This window comes from Solea senegalensis, linkage group LG3 (assembly GCF_019176455.1).
Source record: "Solea senegalensis isolate Sse05_10M linkage group LG3, IFAPA_SoseM_1, whole genome shotgun sequence".
Taxonomy (NCBI): Eukaryota; Metazoa; Chordata; class Actinopteri; order Pleuronectiformes; family Soleidae; genus Solea; species Solea senegalensis.
The window spans coordinates 9,946,252-9,967,242 of record NC_058023.1 but is presented as its reverse complement, the minus strand read 5'-3'; the positions used below and the strand labels follow the sequence as shown (position 1 = coordinate 9,967,242).

The 20,991-nt window shown below is 41.1% G+C and overlaps 3 protein-coding genes across 4 annotated transcripts; 2 read left to right on the top strand and 1 right to left on the bottom strand.

The window, feature by feature from the left end:
• The first annotated feature begins 9 nt into the window (after window positions 1–9).
• LOC122766174 (membrane-anchored junction protein) lies at window positions 10–6,824 on the top strand. Its single transcript, XM_044020839.1, has 10 exons — window positions 10–60; window positions 577–678; window positions 1,380–1,407; window positions 1,552–1,627; window positions 1,791–1,904; window positions 2,055–2,077; window positions 2,424–2,560; window positions 4,255–4,318; window positions 5,996–6,177; window positions 6,600–6,824. Exons 2-10 carry the CDS (start codon window positions 584–586, stop codon window positions 6,637–6,639), a joined length of 759 nt encoding a protein of 252 aa, XP_043876774.1. The 5' UTR covers window positions 10–60; window positions 577–583; the 3' UTR covers window positions 6,640–6,824.
• A 5,638-nt stretch (window positions 6,825–12,462) lies between these two features.
• On the top strand, window positions 12,463–13,458 carry gpha2 (glycoprotein hormone subunit alpha 2). The gene is made up of 3 exons (XM_044020351.1): window positions 12,463–12,583; window positions 12,851–13,035; window positions 13,354–13,458. Exons 1-3 carry the CDS (start codon window positions 12,463–12,465, stop codon window positions 13,456–13,458), a joined length of 411 nt encoding a protein of 136 aa, XP_043876286.1.
• A 2,236-nt stretch (window positions 13,459–15,694) lies between these two features.
• LOC122766413 (glycoprotein hormone beta-5-like) lies at window positions 15,695–18,613 on the bottom strand. Of its 2 annotated transcripts, none has more exons than XM_044021248.1 (3): window positions 17,851–18,613; window positions 16,912–17,113; window positions 15,695–16,028 (listed from the first exon to the last, which is right to left on the bottom strand). In XM_044021248.1, exons 2-3 carry the CDS (start codon window positions 17,110–17,112, stop codon window positions 15,840–15,842), a joined length of 390 nt encoding a protein of 129 aa, XP_043877183.1. In that variant the 5' UTR covers window position 17,113; window positions 17,851–18,613; the 3' UTR covers window positions 15,695–15,839. The 2 variants fall into 2 exon arrangements, with proteins under 2 accessions (XP_043877183.1, XP_043877182.1); XM_044021247.1 differs by having other exon boundaries at window positions 17,857–18,613.
• Between the last annotated feature and the right edge of the window lie 2,378 nt (window positions 18,614–20,991).

Sequence of the window (20,991 nt, the reverse complement as noted above, 5' to 3'; positions counted from 1 at the left end):
GAGGATGAAGTTCTCACACGCACACGTATGTCTGACGGTCTGTGTTCTACAGGTATTACGGTAATTGTGCGAGAGAGAGAGAGAGGGAGAGAGATTCACCAAAACAGTTGTTTTTAAAGTTGTTATCCAAGAACTAAAGGTGACCGCTGTTAATTATATAGATTTTAAAGCGTTAGTTGATATTATAGAAGTTAAAATGGCAGTTGTAAAAGTGACAGTTGTTATAATACAAGTAAAGGATTGAGTTAAGCTGAGGTGTTTTTATGCTAACACAATGATAACTAAATTAAATGTCCTGTGCGTAAGAATGAAATACATATAAAGTGAGACTGTAACAAACTCATGGTGGGTCTTTGCATACCTGAGAATATGTTGTTCTGTGTTTTTTTCTAAAGTGAGCTGGTCGATTTTCGACATGGGGCACAGGATTGGGCCTTTGTATAACAAGACTTTGCCAAAAGTTCATATAAAAGGCTTATTCCAAAACCAAGTGATTTTTAAAGTAACGCAAATATACACTACTAACATACATATGGGTAGTAACATTGCTGTTTGTTTTCTCGGTCAAACCTTTAGGTCAGCCATGACTCTGCAGAGCTTCTCCTTCCCTGTTGCTGAGACTCGATTGCTCCGAGCTGGTAGTTTCATCTACAAGTTTAAGATCAGAAGAAGCTTCAGGCAAGACAGAAACACAACATTTATCTCCATTTTTCATTGTCTCCTCACTTTTGGGCAGACTGAGAGATATAAAATGAGAAGCTCTGAATTGGAACCTCTGATTTTGAGCATGACCATACTCAGATTTGCTGGTATTGCATTACCTCATGTCTTTATTAGATAAAATTGTTCCACACAGTGAAGAAAACATAAAACATTAACATTTAAATATCTTGTTCCAATTGCAAATGCATAATCACGATACTGTATATTCTTGATCTCACTAAATAATTGTGATTGTGAATTGTGACTTTTGGCTACAACTAAGAAACCTTATGTTGTGTTTACAAATGAACTTATGTCATTTAAATGTTTTTTTGCTTTAAAAATCTAAGGCTGCACAGATTTTTGTGCCCAGTACTGTTCCAGAATCAGGACTGATCATGATCAGCCTTCAAGCTGTTGTTTCTCCTTGTGACCAAAACAATCTTTTAGTTTAAAAAAAAAAAGTCTACTTTCTTGTAGGGTTATTTATCTGATGTCCAATGGTTCTGCCCCTCAGGCTCATCATAGCATTCCAGAATTATGTATTTATAGTTTAATATTTGTCCTGTATGAGCATAGGTTATTGTCTTCTACTGTGATCAGCCTTTTAGAGCGTTTTAAAAAGTAAAACTGGAATTACTACTATGATATACAGTAATTTGTTCATTTTTCATCAGTGGGGAGGAGGTGAATCAGGAACTGGAGGTAAATATGAATGTCATACACTCACACTGTCAGCATTTGTGGTATTGGCTCATTGTCATTCACAGAGTTTTGTTTTTTTGTCAAAATATCTGTGTCTCTATCACAGTGAAGTCATTCCCACTTTTTCATTCTGTTTGTATTTAGGACATCATTCGAACTGTTATTGGCAACCTGGACACACTTCAACCCTTCTCTAGTGAACACTTCAACGTCTTCCCTAGTATCCTTCAATTTAACTGCAAAATGTTTATTGCTTATTTGATCATCATCTGCAAATCATGATCACTGTGATCCACAGATCATACATGCAAAAGTGTGATCACTGTGGTGTATATAGCTACTCGTATTATCTCTGTAAATCCCAGTATTTTGATAACTGATAGCAGATAAGAAGCAGTGGGAGGGGCTGTCTGAGGAGATGTGCAAACATGGCAGGAAGACGCTAAGAGCTTACCCTTTTGTCCTTCTGCTCAATCTGGAAAAAAAACCACAAAAAGGTGAGAAAAGAACACAATTATGCAGTTGATGAGAGTATTCAACCCACACTATCCAACATAGACTATGTACCTGCAAAAAGTTATATGTTGGAACAAGAAGACAATAACTGTACCTATTCCTGTTCTATTCGTTTCCATATGTTGTTTCAGGAAAACAAACAAAGAAGAATCCAGTAAGTTCCTTTCATTCTTTCTTTGAGAATGCAGTTTGTATAGTCTGCAAGTTTGTTTAGATTCTCTATTTAAAACTAGTGTATCCTGTCTTTATCATAGTACTCTGTGTCCCCAGTGTTTGTTTGTGTAACACAGAATCACAACATATTTATGTCATTTAATCCAGCCCAAAATACAGTCTTTGCTTACTAAAATAGTCCATTGTGGTACAGCACATTATAAGCAGCTGTAGTGTGTAGTATATTGCATTGCATCATATTGTATGGTGTACCTAATATCTTTGCCACAGCTATACAGAACACTTCATGGTCTGGGTCAACAACTAATCACTGTGTGTTTTTCTAGGGGAAAGTGATCAAGCAGCACTGCTGTGAATGTGAGCCTGTGTCAAAGTGCTGTAAGAGAGACTCAACACTAGAGGGCGCCATACTACAGGACTTAATTGAGGACATGGTGGCTGACAGCGACGCTGCTATGGTGGGGTGAGTCAGTGCTGTCTTAACTCATGTAGAACTGCCAGCTGCAGTTAATCTGCTCCATTCTGCTTTGTCTGCTTCTGTCTGATTTAAAACTTCCACATTGAATTGGCTAAATTAAACTGATTTAAATCCAACAGAATCCTCCTGTGACAGATTAATCCATTGTCTACCGCCTTATCCTCACCCTGGACAGGTCACCAGTCCATCACAGGGCCAACACACACACAAACAAACAACCATTCACTCTCACATTCACACCTTTGGTCATTTTGGAGTGTCCAATTAACCTCTGCATGCTATTGAACTGTGGGAGGAAACTGGGGAACCTGGAGAAAATATACACATTGAACCTGCAAAGACTGCAAACCTGGGTCTTATTGCTGTACGGCAACAGTGCTAGCCACTATTCCACCATGTGACCACCTTTTAAATATCTAGCCCTTCTCATCCGTTCATTCTCAGGTCACCAACATATCACAGACCCCAATCAACCAGTCACTCTCACATTCACACTTACAGTCAGTTTAGAGTCTCCATTTAACCTGACCCCAGTCTGCATGTCTTTGCACTGCAGGAGGAACCTGGAGAAAAGAATATGCACACGAGATAGACCCTGGTCACACTGGGATTCAAACTGGAAACCCTCTTGCTGTGGGGCACAATTGCGAACAATCATACCCAATAAAGATGCTGCAAATGTGTTCACTTGCATGATATTAACCATACAAAACGGTAGCTGTCTGTTCCACATCACTGGGTGTCAGGACATTGTGGGAACTGTTGCCAATCGCAGGGTAGGATTTACTATTTTATTTACTGCTATATGGGATTTGTCATGAGAAAATTTAAGTTTTTAATCCCTGTTTCAATCACAAACACTGTGTATTGCTAAGTGAAGGGTAAAACAGTCTCTGCAACAAGACTAAACTACTCTCATATATGTAATGATGAGAGTGCGTGTGATGATAGTGTGTAAATGCATGTTCAGTATGCAAATAGACTGTATCTACACATGTTTACACATCATGTTGAGATGAAAAGTTATTGTCCACAAAATCACCAAGGTAACCAAACTGATACACACACACACACACGCTCCAGTGACTCGTGCAGTTATGAAACAGACAAGAGGCAATCGGGCGCCACCTCAATCACTCTGACAGTCAGCTCAGTGCAGGCCTACACACATACAGCGCCTTGTCCTCCACTCAGTTTGTATTTAACTTATGTAAACTGAGTTGTCTCCTCTGTTTAAAACGGGTAGAACACACAGTTAACTGCACACAAAAAAAAAAATCCCAAAGCCTCAAGCATCATTTTACCACTTCACAGGAAATAAAGTTTCATTATCAAATTACATTCACCACATTGACTACTATGTTAACGTGCCCATACAAAGGTGCAACACATTAGCACACAGCAGGATAATATAATATATAAGTTAGATAACTTGTATGAATATTGCACATTGTCGAAAATATGAACGGGAAAAAGCAAGTCCAGTTGACCTGGATGACTGAACCTTCACAGACAAAGTTCCACTTAAAGTAATGTCCTATTCTCCCCTGCTGCAGCATTGACAGGAAACTTGACCGTCCCGTGTCTTGAAGGTGTAGTCTACTGTATGTAATAAGCATTTGTAAACTACAATTCTCCATAAAAGTAACATTATTATTGTGATGTCAAACTGTCATCAGGCCTCACGTGGACAGTCCTCACGCAGAGGGAGAGGTCAACGAGGACACAGGAAATGTCGATGAGGTAGTACTTTTCATTTGTTTAATCTATTCATAACCTTTAACCGGGGGAAATGATTTGTCTCTTCCTTCAATGTCAAACGACAAAGTCGATCATTTCAGGCCACAGTTGTTTGGGAGTCACTGAATCAAACAATTCATCTTTCACCTTTAGTCTCATAACTCCCTTTTGTTTCCTCTTTACACACACACACACACACACACACACGTTTGTGGCATCGCTGGCTTTATTGCAGCCCCAGGCTAACATTAGCGCAGACAGGTAGGATAACAAGTGTGATTAAGGTTAATAATAGCATTACATCAGACAAAGAGTGAGACGGAGAGAGGAGGCTACATGGTTCTGTGTATGTGTGATGTAAAGCAACTAAAGTCTCTAAAGTGCCCCGCCCTGCGCTCTTCTCATCCACGGCCCTTCATCTCATCTCAGCCTTTCTCTCTTTTTTTGCACTTGTCCACTCTGACATTTCTTTCCACCTCTTCCTTCTCCCCCCCCCACGTTTGTTTTAAGTGGAAAAAATGATTTGAACTAATTATGTCAGCCCAGTGAGTTATTTATTTTCTTAACACCGAGGAGAGGAAGTGCCAATACCAGTCTCCAGAGCTTTAAAGAGGATTAAGTGCGAATATGGTGGCGATTTCACTCATGCACATACACAAGAGAAAACTGGTAATTTTATTGTGATGAAAGCACAACATTTAATTCACTTGCAAGTGAAAGGGATGGTTTTTTATTACATGGTAGATAGAACTATTGAAATTACATTTTAAACTAACTCAGTGAATTGGGTAAAAATGTTATTGTTTCTGAAAAAAATCCATCCCATGACTATTCCGGATGCAGACAGAGAGGAGGGGCTTAGCTTTTGTTTTAGGAAAGAATAAGAAATGTGCAATATCCGATTTGTCATGAAAAGCGTTACTTAGAAGAGCAAAAACAAAAGTTGAATGTAATGTATTTCCAGCCACAGTTTAGAGAGTAGAGCGCTTTTTGGAAACTCATGTGATGAAATGCAAAACACTTAAGATGACAATATAACCACAATTAGGTAGAGGATCAGCATTGTTTGTGTCGTTGGCTGTCCTTTTTTTTTTATTATTTTTTTTTTAGGAAAGAATAAGAAATATATAATAATAGAAGCTTTAAAAACAAAACTAAAAGCTGCGGTGCGTAACTTTTGTTGATTTTATTGCTGATGTTATTATTCTGTCTTTCTTTGGTCTTCATGAACGGAAGCAAAAGTATCAGACCCGACTGAGGGAGCACTTGTGGGTATAAGTGTTTATCCCGTTAAACTGCTGAATGACTCAGTCAAACTCATTTAACAACGTTCGGAGCTGAACAGACACTTGTTTCTGTTTAAAAAATGCATGCTTTGATGTGATTTTGAGCTCAAATGTTTAAAACCCTGAGAAAACTCAGTGTTTCTTGAGTAATGTCCCCAAATGTCCAGCACAGTAGGACAGAGATACTATGCTAGCTGAGACTAACATAGTATCACCCAGGGCCAGGACTTACACTTCTCAGACTTCCTTGAAGTGGATGTGTCGATCCAAACATGACTTTTTCTGAATAAAATACTTTGGATGTAAAGCCTTGGATGTAAGGCTGGTTACGAGAACAGTTAGTCAGCTCGGTTTGCTTTGCCCATCACCTGCATTTCTGCTTTTCCTCTCAAAGCAAGGGGCCGAAGGGTCTGAAAAAGCCCAGCTGAAATCAGGCATCAACATGATTAGAGGACGTGGGAGTCCAGGCAAAGTGGATTTGGAGACAGACCAAGATGTAGAAGAGGAGGAGGAAGATAACGCAGCCTCACAGTCACAGGAAGAGTCAAAGTCAGGGATTTTGACTCGACTGGCCAGGTGAGTGTGACAGCACAGTGAGCAGGCACGCTTTAATACAATAGAGGAAAAGCAGCAGGTTAGCACACAGCAAACGTCAGAGCAGTGGACGTGATATGTCATGTTTTTTTTCCCCTGTAGACTTGATTGACTTTTACACCCACAGGACAAATGTAGTGGACAAAATGTTGTCAGACATTAAAATGGATCGGGGGAAATCCAGCTAATATGTGCACAGAAATTGCCATTACAATATTCCCGTGAAGCAAATGGGTTCAGACAAGCTGGGGCACCAGATGTCCGCAGGCAAAAGTAACCTGTCAAATGTAGTATTTTTATGTAATAATAGTATTCAGTTGCAGAGTTACTGATTGAGACTGAAGAGCAGAGTTTACAACAACTACAACAAATACATCTCTCTCTCTCTCTCATTTACATTGCAGCTATATCTTCCCTTTCCCCTTGTTCTTCAGAGACTCATAAGTTTTAAAAAGAAGTTTCATTGTTCAAGTTATTTTGGTTTGCTCCAACATGTGTTGATTTCATAATGTATGTAAGCAGTATAGTTTTGTTTCTGCTGTTGCCTCCTTTCATCATACATGATACGTTGACTTGTTCCATGTGTTTTTGTAACATGTCGTTTTGACAAATAAATGCTTTCTCCTCTGCTTCCTTTTTTTCATTCACATTTATTTACATATTTATTGATACTGGGTTTTCAAAACACTCCATTAAATGTCATAGACAAATATAGAGACAATACAATCCTTCCTTTAGTATCAAAAAAGTGAAGGTAGTGAGGGAAATACATGTATATAGGCATTGTATCTCCTTTTTTCTCTGGCTTTATTGCTTTGAAAAAACTAGATTATATTCAAACATGAACAGTTGTATACTGTAGGTTGTCCATTATTCAGTGGTTGAATTAATGCAGATGCTTCACTGACGAGTTCGTATTTACGAGCATGTGAAAGTTAAATATAGAAACATCTTTGTTCAGCGTGCACGCTGTCACATGACCTCAGTTAAGCATGTCATGTTCTGAGGCTTTTATCCTGATAATTGTTGCGTGGACACTTCATATTTCCACTCCTATTGTGTGTGTGTGTGTGTGTGTAGAATGTGTGCGTGTGCACACCTTGAGCTTCAGTGAGAATCACCTTGTGGAAACTCCACTTTCCTCCTGTCAATCTAAATTAGCTAAGTGTTCTCTCTCACACACACACACACACTTTCTGTGTGTGTGTGTGTGTGTTGAACTGCAATAGTTTAAAAGCTTTAAATTCATATCTTACCTGATGTTTGCAAGAAAAAAAACTAAATGCAAAAGACATGAATGAAGCAAAACATGCAGTAATGTGGCTGAATTGTGTCTGTTTGTGTGTGTGTGTATGCACGTGTCATACATGTGTTTATATATGGGGGTAAATGGGTCAACTGAAACATTATCTTAGAAACAGGAAAACTTTGTGTAATCCTCTCCGTACATTGTCATAGAGCCCACAATAACACACACATCATTTATCCTGCACTCACATTTACTTATACTCTTTGACCACACACACACACACACTCACAACACATCCTGTCAGCCATGATGCACACATGTATTGAAAATAACAGACGCACACACCTCATCTAATTTCTCTCTCACATACACACATGCACATGTGTGTGCACATGCACTAAGATTAAAATAACAGGGCAGAAGTGGAAGCGGACACATTAATGATATTATAGTTATTCAAGACGCCACAGTTACCACGGCAGCCGAGAGCGCCGGGGCCACTGAGTGATACAAACATCAGTCACCCCGCTGAGTCACACTGGAGTAATAGTAGTGTGTGTACGTGTGTGTGTGTGTGTGTTTCAGCGACAAGAGTCTCCAGTTTAACAAAGTTCATTCATCTCTCTCTGATGAGGTGCTATGGTCCATTCACATCTTTAGTCTCTCGACCTCTGGTTGGCATGGAATTAGAACAAACACACACACACTGCAGCCATCCATGCAACTCACAAGTCAACACACTAATAGTTTTGTGTGTTTGTGCGTGTGTAGGTGGGGGGTTTAGGTGATGATGTCACACATTCCGTTTTCCATTGACATAACTGGATGGGGAATGTTTGGGGTAGAGGGGCCATAAGATGATAATTGTGTTTTTGTAAGAAGGTGTGTGTGTGTGTGTGCGGGCGCGCGCTCGTGCAGCAAGCCGTGTTCTTTAAACGCCTTAAAAACAACTGTTTCTTCTCAAACATCACTTTCTGTCATGAAAGGCAAACAAAATGTGAATAATGTTGGGGTTTTTTTGTTGTTTGTTTTTTTAAATCTAAGCAGTTCTTACTCTAGATGTAAAGAATCACAATATTCAACAAAAGAAAAGGTAAATATCATCAGTCGTAACTTCTCCCCGCCTGCACCACACAACCTGAACATATTGGTCCTAAATTTAGGCTTACAGGCAAATAAATGGCCTGAAATGTTTGGGAAATGAAGCAAAATCAAAGTGTGTTTGTGATTATGAAGGAAGTTCTCATGCAGTCTAACAGTGTGGTTCATTTATGTGTTTTTAATACAACAATAACCTCTGTCACTTGTTGACATGGATTGCTAGTATGGTTTACAATAAATGTGTGAAATGTAATTCAGTCAGAAAAATTCATTCCATGTGTGTTGTCAAAGGAAGATCTTATTTCTAAAATTAGATTTTAAATTGAATATGGGAATGATCTAAAGTCCAAGTATAAACAAAAGTCTGCTAGATTCAAACTATTGTCAGATGAGTTCACACAATGCTGAGATAACCTATATTAAAACAAGATGGATTCAACCACTGAAGACATAAAAAAGTGCAAAAAACCTTTTGTGCAGCATGTTGATTGCATAAATGCATCTTGACCCCACCCGCCCCTGCACCGCTGCTGTTTGCACGCAAGCACTCCCTCAGTCAGGTCTGATAGTATTGCTTGACATAGCCTGTTTTCAGGGCACGGCATATAAATAATGTTAAATTGCTTCCAGAGTCTGAATAATAACATCAAAACATAAATATGGAGCCGTTGGTGTGGAGATAAACATCGACTGAAACTATTCTTTTAGCTGCAATACATTTTGATATTGTTTCCTGAGTTGCTTGAACCATTGCTACTAGCTGATTCTTGAACTTTGTAAAGCACCGAGAGTTAGGTTTTATTTTTAGGTCCTAGTATCAGCGGTTTATAGAGACTCTGCAGGGTTTGCTGGCAAATGAGAGCAGTGACTCCCGATGAAGCCCAAGCCTCGAGGAAGACATGGAAAAACTCACTGAGAAACCAAAAGCGTAACCTCAGGAGAGGAAGTTTAAATAGAGGAAACCCCCTCCTCCTCCTCCTCCTGGGCAGCTGTTCCAGCAACTACGACGCCGTGAAACCCAGTTCCATTTGGACACCAACCAAAAGACAACAAACTAAACCCATGGTGGGTCTTTTGGCAAAAGGTTTGGGCGACTAAAACGCATGAGAAGTGACAGTGGTGCTCATCAGTGGTCTGATGTGTCGGACGGTGACCTTTGTGACCCGTCACTGAAGCGGACACACACATGCTGCAACAAATAATCACATCACGGGCAGCGCTGGAGTTTGGAGAGGGCGGTTGCTAAGCTGACATCCTCCGTTCATCAAGACAAAGAAGAAGAGAAGCAGAGCCAGGCGTTCCCCCAAAATATACCCAACATGGGCCACACACACACACACACAGGTTTGTGCAGCTACTCTTCTTGGGACACTAATTTCCATTAATTTGGACAAAGTGTTAATGCCTAACTCTAACTTAACTTAACCACAATACAAATCTTATATCTAAACTTAGAAAATAGGTTCTGCCCCATTAGAACCAGGTTTTGGTCTCCATGAGGACCACTGGTCCTGACAAGGTCAGTGCATGTGCCAGAAAAGGTCCAAAAGAGGTTAAAAAAAAAATACAAGTACACCCACACACACACACACATACACACGCGCGCGCTGCCTGGGTTTTCCATTTGTGGTTACAAGAGGAAGGGCAGGGTCGGGTCAGAAGATATTGTGGGTTTGGGTCAACTCTGTGTGTGTGTGTGTGTGTGTGTGTGTGTGTGTGTGTTCTTGGATGTATTTCTTTGTGAGGACCAAACTAATAAACCATAAGACATTAGGACATTTAGGAAAGTCAAGACAACTTGAAATGCTTTTTCAGGTTCAGGTTATAAGTTGGTTTTAGGGTCAGAGTTAAAATTAGGTTTATGTGAGGAAAAGGTTAAGGGTTAGGCATTTTAGGAAGGGACACAGTATCATTGTTTTTTTTCTTTTAACATGCATGTGCTTTTATGTGAACACGTGTGTGCAGATACTGTATGTGTGAGGTAAAGCTGTGTGTGTCCGGTGGGTGCGTTGATGGAAAACCTATCTAGTTTTCCTCTGTGTCACTGCACCAGTCCCCCTAAAGGTTTAAAACACAGAGCGAGGATGGGGAGGTAGGAGGGACACAGAGATGTTCACACACTCCAGGAGAGAGACACAGAGAAGTCCAAGGCAACTCTTAATATTTCGGGGGAAGTTTTCACGTGTGTTGCTGCTCAGGTAGAACAAAGTGGAGAGAAGGAAAAAAAAAAAGATTCCGACACACTCAGCTCTTCTAATTGTGGGTGTGTTCAGAGTGAAAAGTGTCTTACCTGTGTTACTTATATGAGGCTCGGGAGAGACACACACACACACTCACTCACACACACACCTGTCTGTCAACACACCTGCTCTGCACTTGAGAAGCTGCGCTCTCCACTCTGCATCTCCAGGTAAGACCCAGCTCATTTTTACACCTGGAATAAATGTTTTGAAATGATGCCTTTAGGTCTGCCTGACTCCTGCTGTTTAAATGCAAATGTGAAAATCTGCACGTTCAATGTTATCTCTGGGTAAATGTTTATTCATATTTCTAGTAATGTTTAGCATTTCTTTGCATTTTTCCTTTTTGCATTGATTGCATTGTGGTACAAGTGCAAAAAGTTGCTGTAGTGTTTTATAAGCGTGAGCATTATTGTCCTGATTTCTTATTCTAAATACAAATAACATATTTGTGATGCATGATGTCCATTTTTAAGATTGATTGTTTGTATTATATAAAATAAAGTCTTATTTGATATTTTATTAATTATAAAAAAAGACCAGTTTGCTGCAACATCAAGGTCAGATCAGAATTCCTAATACAATCTAGTTTAGATTATAAAGATACAGAAGATTATTTGGCTGGATTAATACTGCAATATTATGAACTCTCAAGGATAAGTATAGTTGAATAATTAGGTATTTTTTAGCACAGGGGTACGACAGGTTTTGGTTTAAAGGAAACATTTCTTAATAGCCTTAATCATCTCAGAGGAGAAGTTGGAATAATATTAAACACACTTCTAGGGTCCAAACTTTTCCAGGCTGTTCTTGGTGGTCTTCAGCACCAGCCTTCCTTCCCTCCCTCCCTCCCTCCCTCCCACTGTCACTTCCCCAAGTGTCATGTCCTTTCCTCAAAACACCAAACCTTCAGGCGTGGAACTGCACCTCAGAGGAACAAAAAAGCCGGGTATTTCCCCTGCCCTGCCAACTGACACGGGTTAATGGCCTTGCACACACACACACACACACATGCTTGCACGGAATCCTGACCTGCTAATTTGGTCTCACCAGCAGCGTTAATGGCATCCCCGTGGGGCTATTCCACCAACACTCGACGTTGCAGCAAAGCGGAGCTGGAAACAGCAATTTTAGAGAGGTCAAGGGTCAGGATCTCCAAATTCCCCCGGAAAACATGACTTTATTGTTTACACACGTGTTGCAGCGGGAGCGTGTGAGGGAGGGACACGGGCACGTGCATCCGTGAACGCTCAGGATCATGTATGCATGTGTGCGCGTGTCAGCAGGTAGCTGTCAAATGAGGCAGACTGAACAGGTGAAGACAGTCGGTGATTGGTTTTATTCACTTGCTGCTCAGCTGAGTGACACACGGGCAGACGTGCAGGATGGGAAATCCCCTTAGCAAAGTAGAGGAGGCTGCTCTGGGCAACACTTTGGCTTGAGGGCAAAGTTCAGCTGCTGAAATCGGGATTTAAGAAGGTCACAGCCCCTTTGGTTTCCTAAGTTAAAGCTAAAATAGACACTTTTTGGCCTTAACTTGTCATTGTGATATTAAAACAGTGAATTGAGATTGTGATATTGAACAGTGTGATATTGGACCCCATTCTGTAAAAATGTTGTCATTTTCTTGAGTCCAACATGTTTTCTCCTGTTTGGAACCCACAGACTGCCATTCAGATGTCGCTCTGCATGATCTCACACCTCTGCCTCCTGGTGCTGCCAGTGATGTCACTGCTGCTGCTCTTCTCTCCGATTGGACGGAGCTATGATAGCCCCGCCCCTGGCTGTCACCTTTACCGTGAGTTATTCATGAAAGAATCGCACATAGTCCGCGCAAACGGCCCACTCGTTTGAATCAGGTGTGTTGGAGCAGGGAAACGTCTAAATCGCGCAGGGCAGGCGTCACCAAGGACCAGGATTGGGAAACACTGGTCTATGATTATTCAGTATTCAGTTTTAGAGACTAAAACTTGTATGAAAGTTACAGTAAATGTAACAGCGATGCTGTTCTAACACACACACACACCCCCTCACTCATCTCTCTGTGGTTTTACCTCATCTCCAGCCTTCAACGTGACCATCCGCAGTGACCGCCGCAGCACATGTAAAGGCACCCACCTTGTCTACGCCTGTGTGGGCTACTGTGAGTCCAGTGCCTTCCCGTCCAGATACTCTGTCCTGGTGGCGTCCAACTTCACCCACAACATCACCTCCACTTCCCGCTGCTGCACCATAAGCAAGGACGCCAAGGTGAGGAGGTGGCAAAAAGTAACACAATCATGCATTTGGTACCTAGTTGACTTTATTGACTTACCTATATTAGTTACCTACTTTCACCTGTAGGTGTAGGCTGACCCAGGGCATTTTCTGACATCTGCACTTCACTTTTTGTTGGTTTCTTTCTCTTTTTTTCTTCGTTTTGTTGAAGCTCCAACAAGAACACGATGACCTGTGACGTTCTCCACGAGGTGTCCCATTGTCCCAATCGGCAATGGGTGTGAGGGTAGTGTTAGAAATGAGAAATTTTAATTTGTGCTCACAGGTTTTTCCTTCACTGTGTCCCCGCAGGTCAAAGTTCACCTGGACTGCCCCCGCGGTCGTCACCATGAAGAGATAGAGATACTGACGGCGAAGGCCTGCCGTTGCGACATGTGCCGCAAGTCACGCTACTGACACACCGAGACGCCCATGCTGCGTTGCTAACGATCCACCGGGATTAGTTACAGTTGAAACAGTTGAATTATAAGCGTTTCTTATTTCTACAATAATGTGGCTTTTTTTGTTGTTTTTTGAATGTTGTAGAGCAGTGTTTTGTTTTTTTTTCCCCAATCCTTGTCCTGCTCCAGCACACCTGATTTAAATTAATTCATCATGCTCTGCAAGAGCCTGATAACGACCTGTTCATTTGAATCAGGTGTGTTGGAGCAGGGCAACATCTAAAACATGCAGGGGCTCGGGGTCCCTGAGGACCGGAGCTGGGAAACACTGTTGTAGAGAATTTATTGAGAACAAATTGGCTATAAACCATGTTACTCTTTAAAAAACAGAGGGGGGGGGGTCTTGCCTTCTTTCTTTCTTTCTTTCTTTCTTGCTGTAAGAGGTTTGGCAGGAGATGAGAAGATGGATCTGCAGAACCACACGACTGAAACTAAGATTGACTGATGTTTGCTCTGGATCACTTACCCAGTGCTTTAGTATTGAAACTGTACACTTGTGTATGTGTGTGTGTGTGTGTGAGAGAGAGAGAGAGAGAGAGAGAGAGAGTGTGTGTTTGCTCTGTTGTGTATAATGTGATGTAAGGGTGGTTCCTCTAGAAAACTTGATTGACACACATTTGTGTTACGGGCAGTATGAAACCATTGTGTCACACGAAATGAACCTTTTTCATATTCTGCTTTGAGGCTTCACACACAGCTAGAAATAGTCATAGTATAGAAACCTTAGGTACGCAGAAAGATAATAAAACTCTTCACCGCTCTCTTATTTTGAACGATACGATATGTCAAAATGACTGAGAACATTCATCAGCAGTGGTTGGAATAATGGACATTAAGGTCCCATCGGCGGAATAGTTCAATCCTTTGCAGTAACCACTAAACACAGACACGAGACTAAAGAATGTACAACATTTTATTTATATTTATGAATTTGAACTGAGCTGACACTTTTGTAAATAATAATCTATTGATGAAACGAAAAGAATGTTGGAAATGTCAACGAAAAATAAAAAGAGAAAGAATGCACTGTACAGTTTGTGACGTCGTCGTTTTCCAATAAATTTCTGTCCTGCGAGTGCTCGTCGTTGACTTTATTTCCTCACATTTACACACACGCTTGCATTACTAGCCTAACCAACACCTGAACAATAACTACTTATCTTAACCTAAGCACAAGTCTCATCTTAATTCCTCCAGACTTGAACCAGAGCCTCATAAATGAGGTTCTGCCTCATTACGACCAGGATTTGGTCCCCTTTTGGACTACTGGTGTTGTCAGTGTACCAGAAACCTCCTGAAGACGTAACAACCACACATGAATTTGTGCATTCTCGTGGTTTCCATCGCAACTATAAGTCGAACCCCAATGCTAACGTTGTCCTCACTTTCCAGTTTTTCTCTTTCAAAACAAAAATCCTCACAACCATTGAAAGGCCACACACACACACACACACACACACACACACACACACATTACCACACATTCATTCCCTGGTGATTCTTATCTAAATCACGGGGACTTGTGTTGTGTCTTTGTGTGGAAATGGTCCTGGCACCGAGACGGGTCATGCAGAGGCTTAGCACTCTGTTTAAATTTTATACATCTACAGAAAATAAGAATAGAATAAAAACCACAGAATTATTGGAGGAGAGTTGTGCAACTGTGGGATCGCACCAGTATCAGGTGCTGTGCAATGTTGAAGATCTTTTTCAGGTAGCCCATACACCATTTCATGTGGTAGTGTAATGTTATTTGTGATTAACCCTTGTTGTCACAGCTCTGCAAGATGTTAGATTTTCACACTCACACACAAACATTAATTTATCTCTATCTCTCTCTCTCTCTCTTTCTTAAGATGGCGTAAATAGACATGTCTAATGGTTTCTATTGTCTCTCTACTTTTGTTCATCTTATTTTATACTTTGACCTACAATTTTTGTGTCATATTTCTATTCTCTGTCCTTCAAACTGCTGCAACATGTCCTCTTCTTCATCTCCCCAGTGTGGGATGAATAAAGTCTAATCTAATCTAATCTAATCATTAATCTCATTTTTGGGTGCCACATAATTCTGGCAATGCAAAGACAGAACATTGTGCAGACACAGTTGAAACATAGAGTGTATACAAAGGAAACCCTTGATATAGTATTTTGTCGTTTTGTTAATATCATGGCAAAAACAATCACAGATCTCTTATTTCACCATCGTTTATTTGTTTAAGTAAAAGTGTAAAGTTATTGTGGACAGTGTTGTTAGAATGAGTAGACGCCCATAGCCTTTCTGACGGTTATAGGTTAAAGGTTAAAGGTTATGTCGCGTAAGCGCTGCTCTGTCCCTCAGAAGGTCTCACACTCGGTGTCCTGCGTGGAGCAGATGGCACAGTGGCAGTGCAGGGCCATGGGGTAGTGGTAGAGAGCGGAGACGTTGGGCTGGCAGCCCGGCAGCCGGGCGGTCATGTGGCGGGTGCGACTGTACGTGCACACGCGGTGGTGCCGCTGGATGTAGGGAGGATCCGGCAGCGGTTTCTGGAGGGTTAACACAAACACACATATGGAGCACACGGTCTGTTGTCAGTGAATGCCAGAGAGTCTTTGACATGTGCGTCACAGGATGAGTGTACAGAACATTTAAAGCTGTAGTGTGTAACTTGAAGGGGTCATTCTGCCTCTGGTTGGTCTTTAAGAACAGAAATGATGTCACAATATTTGTTTGCTGTGTCCTTCCTCTGACTAAAGGGTGCATTTGTGAATTTCTCTACCACTCAGCCACTGCACCCCAGAGGTGCTTTTTATTGTGTCTACTCTCTTTTTAATTGAACTCCACCCTCTGAGGAGGATTAGGAAATGTGCTTAAAAAGCTCAGGAGATTAACAACATCACGACATGCAGTAGAAAAAGTACGAGGGGGAAAAAAAAGCAGAGCATATGAACTTTAAGATTGCTTCTTTGTTTTGTTTCTCAAGCCAGTTAAATTCTAATATTGACGTCCTACCATGAGTCATCGCTAATGTTGCTGATTCAGACCTCTCTCTCTCTCTCGCACTCTCTCTCTCCATCCACTCTGAGTTCCTGACCCAATAAACTTGGTTTTTCAATTACTCTGAGGTGAAATATGAATCTCCATGGACCAGAACAAGCCCAGTGAAAGTTCGCTCACCCTCCCTAACCGACTCCGAGTGATTTGAGTGTCTTTTATGACAGTAACATATGGGTCAGAGCTGAGAGTTGGGACGTCAGCCCTTTCATGGTTTGGGTTGAGTCCTGGGTCATAAATCATTCATTGGATTTCTCAAAATTCCAGTGTAATGGAGCCATTTCAGAAATAGCCTACACCGGTGAAATATAACTGACGCCCTCCCTCCTTACTGTGTGTGTGTGTGTGTGTTTATGTACGCGGTGTGAGTGTTACCTCCCAGGTGTGGCAGCGCCCCCAGCAGGCCTCCGTGTTGATGCGCAGTCCCTTGCAGCCGGGCTTTTTGGCCACGAAGGTGAACTCCCGCACCGCGCAGCCGCGGAAGCCGTGGAGGGCGGTCGTCACAGCAACGCACATCACCGTTGCCTCGGCAACCAGGAGGAGGAGGAGAGAGAGGGACAAAGGGTGGAGATGCATGCTGGGTATGATGGAGAGAGAGTCCAGTTTAGTTTAGAAACAATGCTCATACTATATACATTAGTTGTTTTTTTTACATTCATATCTATTACATGACAGGTAAATACAGTGTATGGAATTCTGCAATAACTCAATAATCAATGTCAGTCGTGTCTTGAAAGAATGAATAAGTGATGTTTTCTGCCACTAGTTTCATGAGTGGAAGGTGTTCAATGAGACACTGAGCCACATCTCCCTCTAGTGTCTACTTTTGCTACTGCAGCCAATAGCAGAAAGAAAGAAAGAAAGAAAGAAAGAGTTGGTGCAGAACCATATAAAATCTGACATGGGAGTTACTTAATGTGATTTAGGAGCAGCAGTTTTTCTCATTTGGGCTGAATGAGAATCAAGAGTCGTGCCTCTCTGCGATGCTATTCGAGACATCCGCTTCATTATTCTGCACATTGTCAAGCAGAACCACTTAAAGTGCACTGAAAAGACTGCAGTCACATCAGCTTAGTGGAACATTTCACTCCGATTAAAATACTTTCTGCATGAACACAACAATGTAGAATACATGTATAAACTCAGACACTTACAAACATCCCACTCTGACTTTACTGAGCACTCTAACACTTGATCCACCTGAGTCTTAATTAGTTGGCATCACAGTGGAAAACAGTCTTAATGCTTCATTTTTGCAGTAAAGCATATCTTATATAATTGAGGTAAAAAAGAAGAAGAAGAAAAAAGACTTACACTTACCCTTTCTGCTGAAGATCTTATGAGCTGCTGGAGTCCTGTGTGTGTCTCTGCTCAAATAAGCAGTGAATGGAACCAATCTGTCCTTGTTATTGTTTTTAGAAGGCCATTAGGGCGGACGGACACTCTGACATCATAGCAATTACAATGAAATACCATTAGAGACCCCAAGCCAGAAATAATGAGTACTCCCTGGAAAATGCTGATGCTTGTCTATGTTGTCTTAACCTCAGCCTGTATCTGTGTGTGTGAGTGTGTGTGTGCAATTCTTTGTCCAACAAGTCTACTCCCAATTATGTAAACTTGACACGTCTCCTGACAAAGGACTGGACGTATGGAGACACATTCATTACATTACATATACATCCACTATCGTCACTTGCTGCTACCTGTTAACTTTCATCATTTTAAACTGGTATGTTTGATTATTGAATAAACAAATTCATCCTATGCATGATTTATGGGATAAATGTCATGTTAAAGACGCGTCTGTGTGTCCTGACCTCGTCTCTGGGAATGACAAGTGATTTTTGTTGAAGCAAAAGTAAAATTACATTTAGCTGCAGAGACAAAAAAACAAACAAACACACACACACACACACGTGACACACATAAAAAACCAGCACAGACGTCCAGAGTGTTTTCTCAAAGTGAAGTTTCATTTTTTTTAGCACATAGTTGTTGTTGTTTTTTTTCTCCATTCTACACCCGCTGTAATGTTACATACAGTAGTAAGCCTCTCTACATTCAAACCCCCGCCACCACCACCACCACCATTGTGTTGGTCCCCAAAATATACATCTTCTTCTTCTTCTTCTGCATCATCTGTCTCGTCATCTCTAAGGTTTTTCTTCAACACAACAAACACAGACCATTGGGCAGACAGTGCAAATCTAGAAAATGAGTGACATTGCTACGTTATGCAGTTGTAGGTTTTTCGATAACATTATATTATTTTCATTGTTACTGTTGCTCTGACTTATTGCCATTCTAACGTCTAACTATGTCTTTCCCGTCCTTGATCTCCTCCTCCTCCTCCTCCTCCTCCTCCTCGCGTTTTCATTTTTACATTTCATCCAATCCACTCACGCCTACTTGACTTGATTTTTTCGATTCAATTTGGTCAGAAACGACCACGGGGGCAGCGATTGGCGGTCGTCCGTGAGGCGATGGACGACCCCAACGCTCTGGATGCAATTCTAGAAGTGAGGAAAACTAGCCATGGATCAGTTTGGTCGTTGAGAATTTCTAAAAGAGTGGGAGCCCGGGGTTCCATTTCTCCACCCCCGGGGTCAGCTGAATTACAATCATGAGGGTTTGTGAACAAGCAAGCCAGAAGAAAATAATAAAACAAGCTCAGTGAGGTCAGGTTTTGTCTCTTGTTTTTCTTTTTCTTTTGTTTTTTGTGTTTTTTTGCCTGAATCAAAACAATGCTTGAAATCCAACTGAAGGTGAAGCTTTGGTTTGTTCTGCGTGTTGTGCCCAGAGTGACGGGCGTGTATTACATCAGTGCAGAAAACAGGGACAAGTATTTGTCAGTGGTTCCCAAACAGAATGGAGCCCACAGGGGCTTGTGGGTAATTAAGAGAATCAAAACATTTTTGTTTCACATAATTCTCCTGATTTCCGCTCTTTCATCTTGTATTTACGTAGTCTGGTTCCGTAACAGGAATCACTGGGAACTATTATCATGCGTATATATATATATATATATATATTAAAAAACTTAATTTGGGTTCAAATTTCTAACTTTTTCCAAAGTGTCCAATCATGACTCTGCTTGGTCGTCACGGGGATGACGCAGGTGGTTTTGCATAACGGCCAAAAGATGCAGACATCTTGCAAGTGCGCCTTTAGTTTGACTTTATTTCGATTATCGCTTTTTCAAGCTCCACAATGACGTTAATGTTTATTTCACAAATTAGTTTCAGACAATTGCATCTGGAGGTTGGGATTCGACGTGTGCACGCTCAACTGAATTCAAAGCTGCAGCGTCAGATTAAAGTTTCACCACAGAAAACAAAGCGGTGAGGAAATCTGGAGCTAAATCATTAAATAAACCGATTTGAAAAACCTTGATGTGATTTGAAGCGTGTTTTTTGTGCCCAGAGTGTTTTTTGTTTTTTGTTTTTTGAATGTTTGGTTACGGAGCAGCTGGCGGATGTCTATGTGTCGGAAAAAAAAACAAAAAAAAAACAAACCATCGCTTTGTTTTGCGTTACATTCGGATTCAAACCCTGTCCCTCAGGAAGAAGACAAGGATAGAGAGAGAGAAGCGCTTTCTCTCGTTTTTCTGTCCACGTGCGACTCCTGTTCTCTGATTCACACGCACACGCACGCACACACACACACACAACCTGACCATCATCTTCAAATAAGTTTACATTTCCTGATCAAATAGAAAATAAATAGCATCAGTATCAGTTTTTTCCCCCACAAAATGAACAAGATCATACAAAAACCCGAGAAAATAAAACAACATAATAATTACAAAGCAAAATCTTTTTTTCTTTTTTTTTTTTCATCAAAGAAATGTACACAGAAAGTACCTTTAAGACAATGTGAATATCAAGGACGCAACAGGAGTAAAAACAAGAGTAAGGAGGGGGCGTAAACGTGTGTTTGTTTCACCCCCTAAAAACACAGATTATCCTGAAAGAATGAAAATATTGCTAAAATGTTTGTTTTTTTTCGGATTTTTTTTTTCCCTTCCACCTCCACTCTTTATGCCATTGCTCAATCATAATATCAGACAAGAACAAAGAGATTTTTTGTTGTTGTTGTTGTTGTTGTTTCACACCGAGAAAGTTATCATCATCATCATCATCATGGTCTTAATCTAAGCAGCATCGGGGTCTGCTGAGCCTAAAGGACCAGACTCTCTGGGTTCAGAAATCCAACTGGATGACAGCGTTTTTCTTTTTGTTTGACACAAACACGGCGTGCGCTTCATTCCACCGCTGTTACCTCCCTGTTGGGCGTGGAGCTTCAAATGTAAGCTGAAAAATGATTCAAACTGGTGTGGTTCCGTGTAGTTGTGGTCGTGTGGTGTGTTTTCGGAGGTGCATGCAGTAAATGTAGTAGTAGTAGTAGTAGTAGTAGTAGTACGCCATCAGGTTCAACCTCTTTACTTAGGTT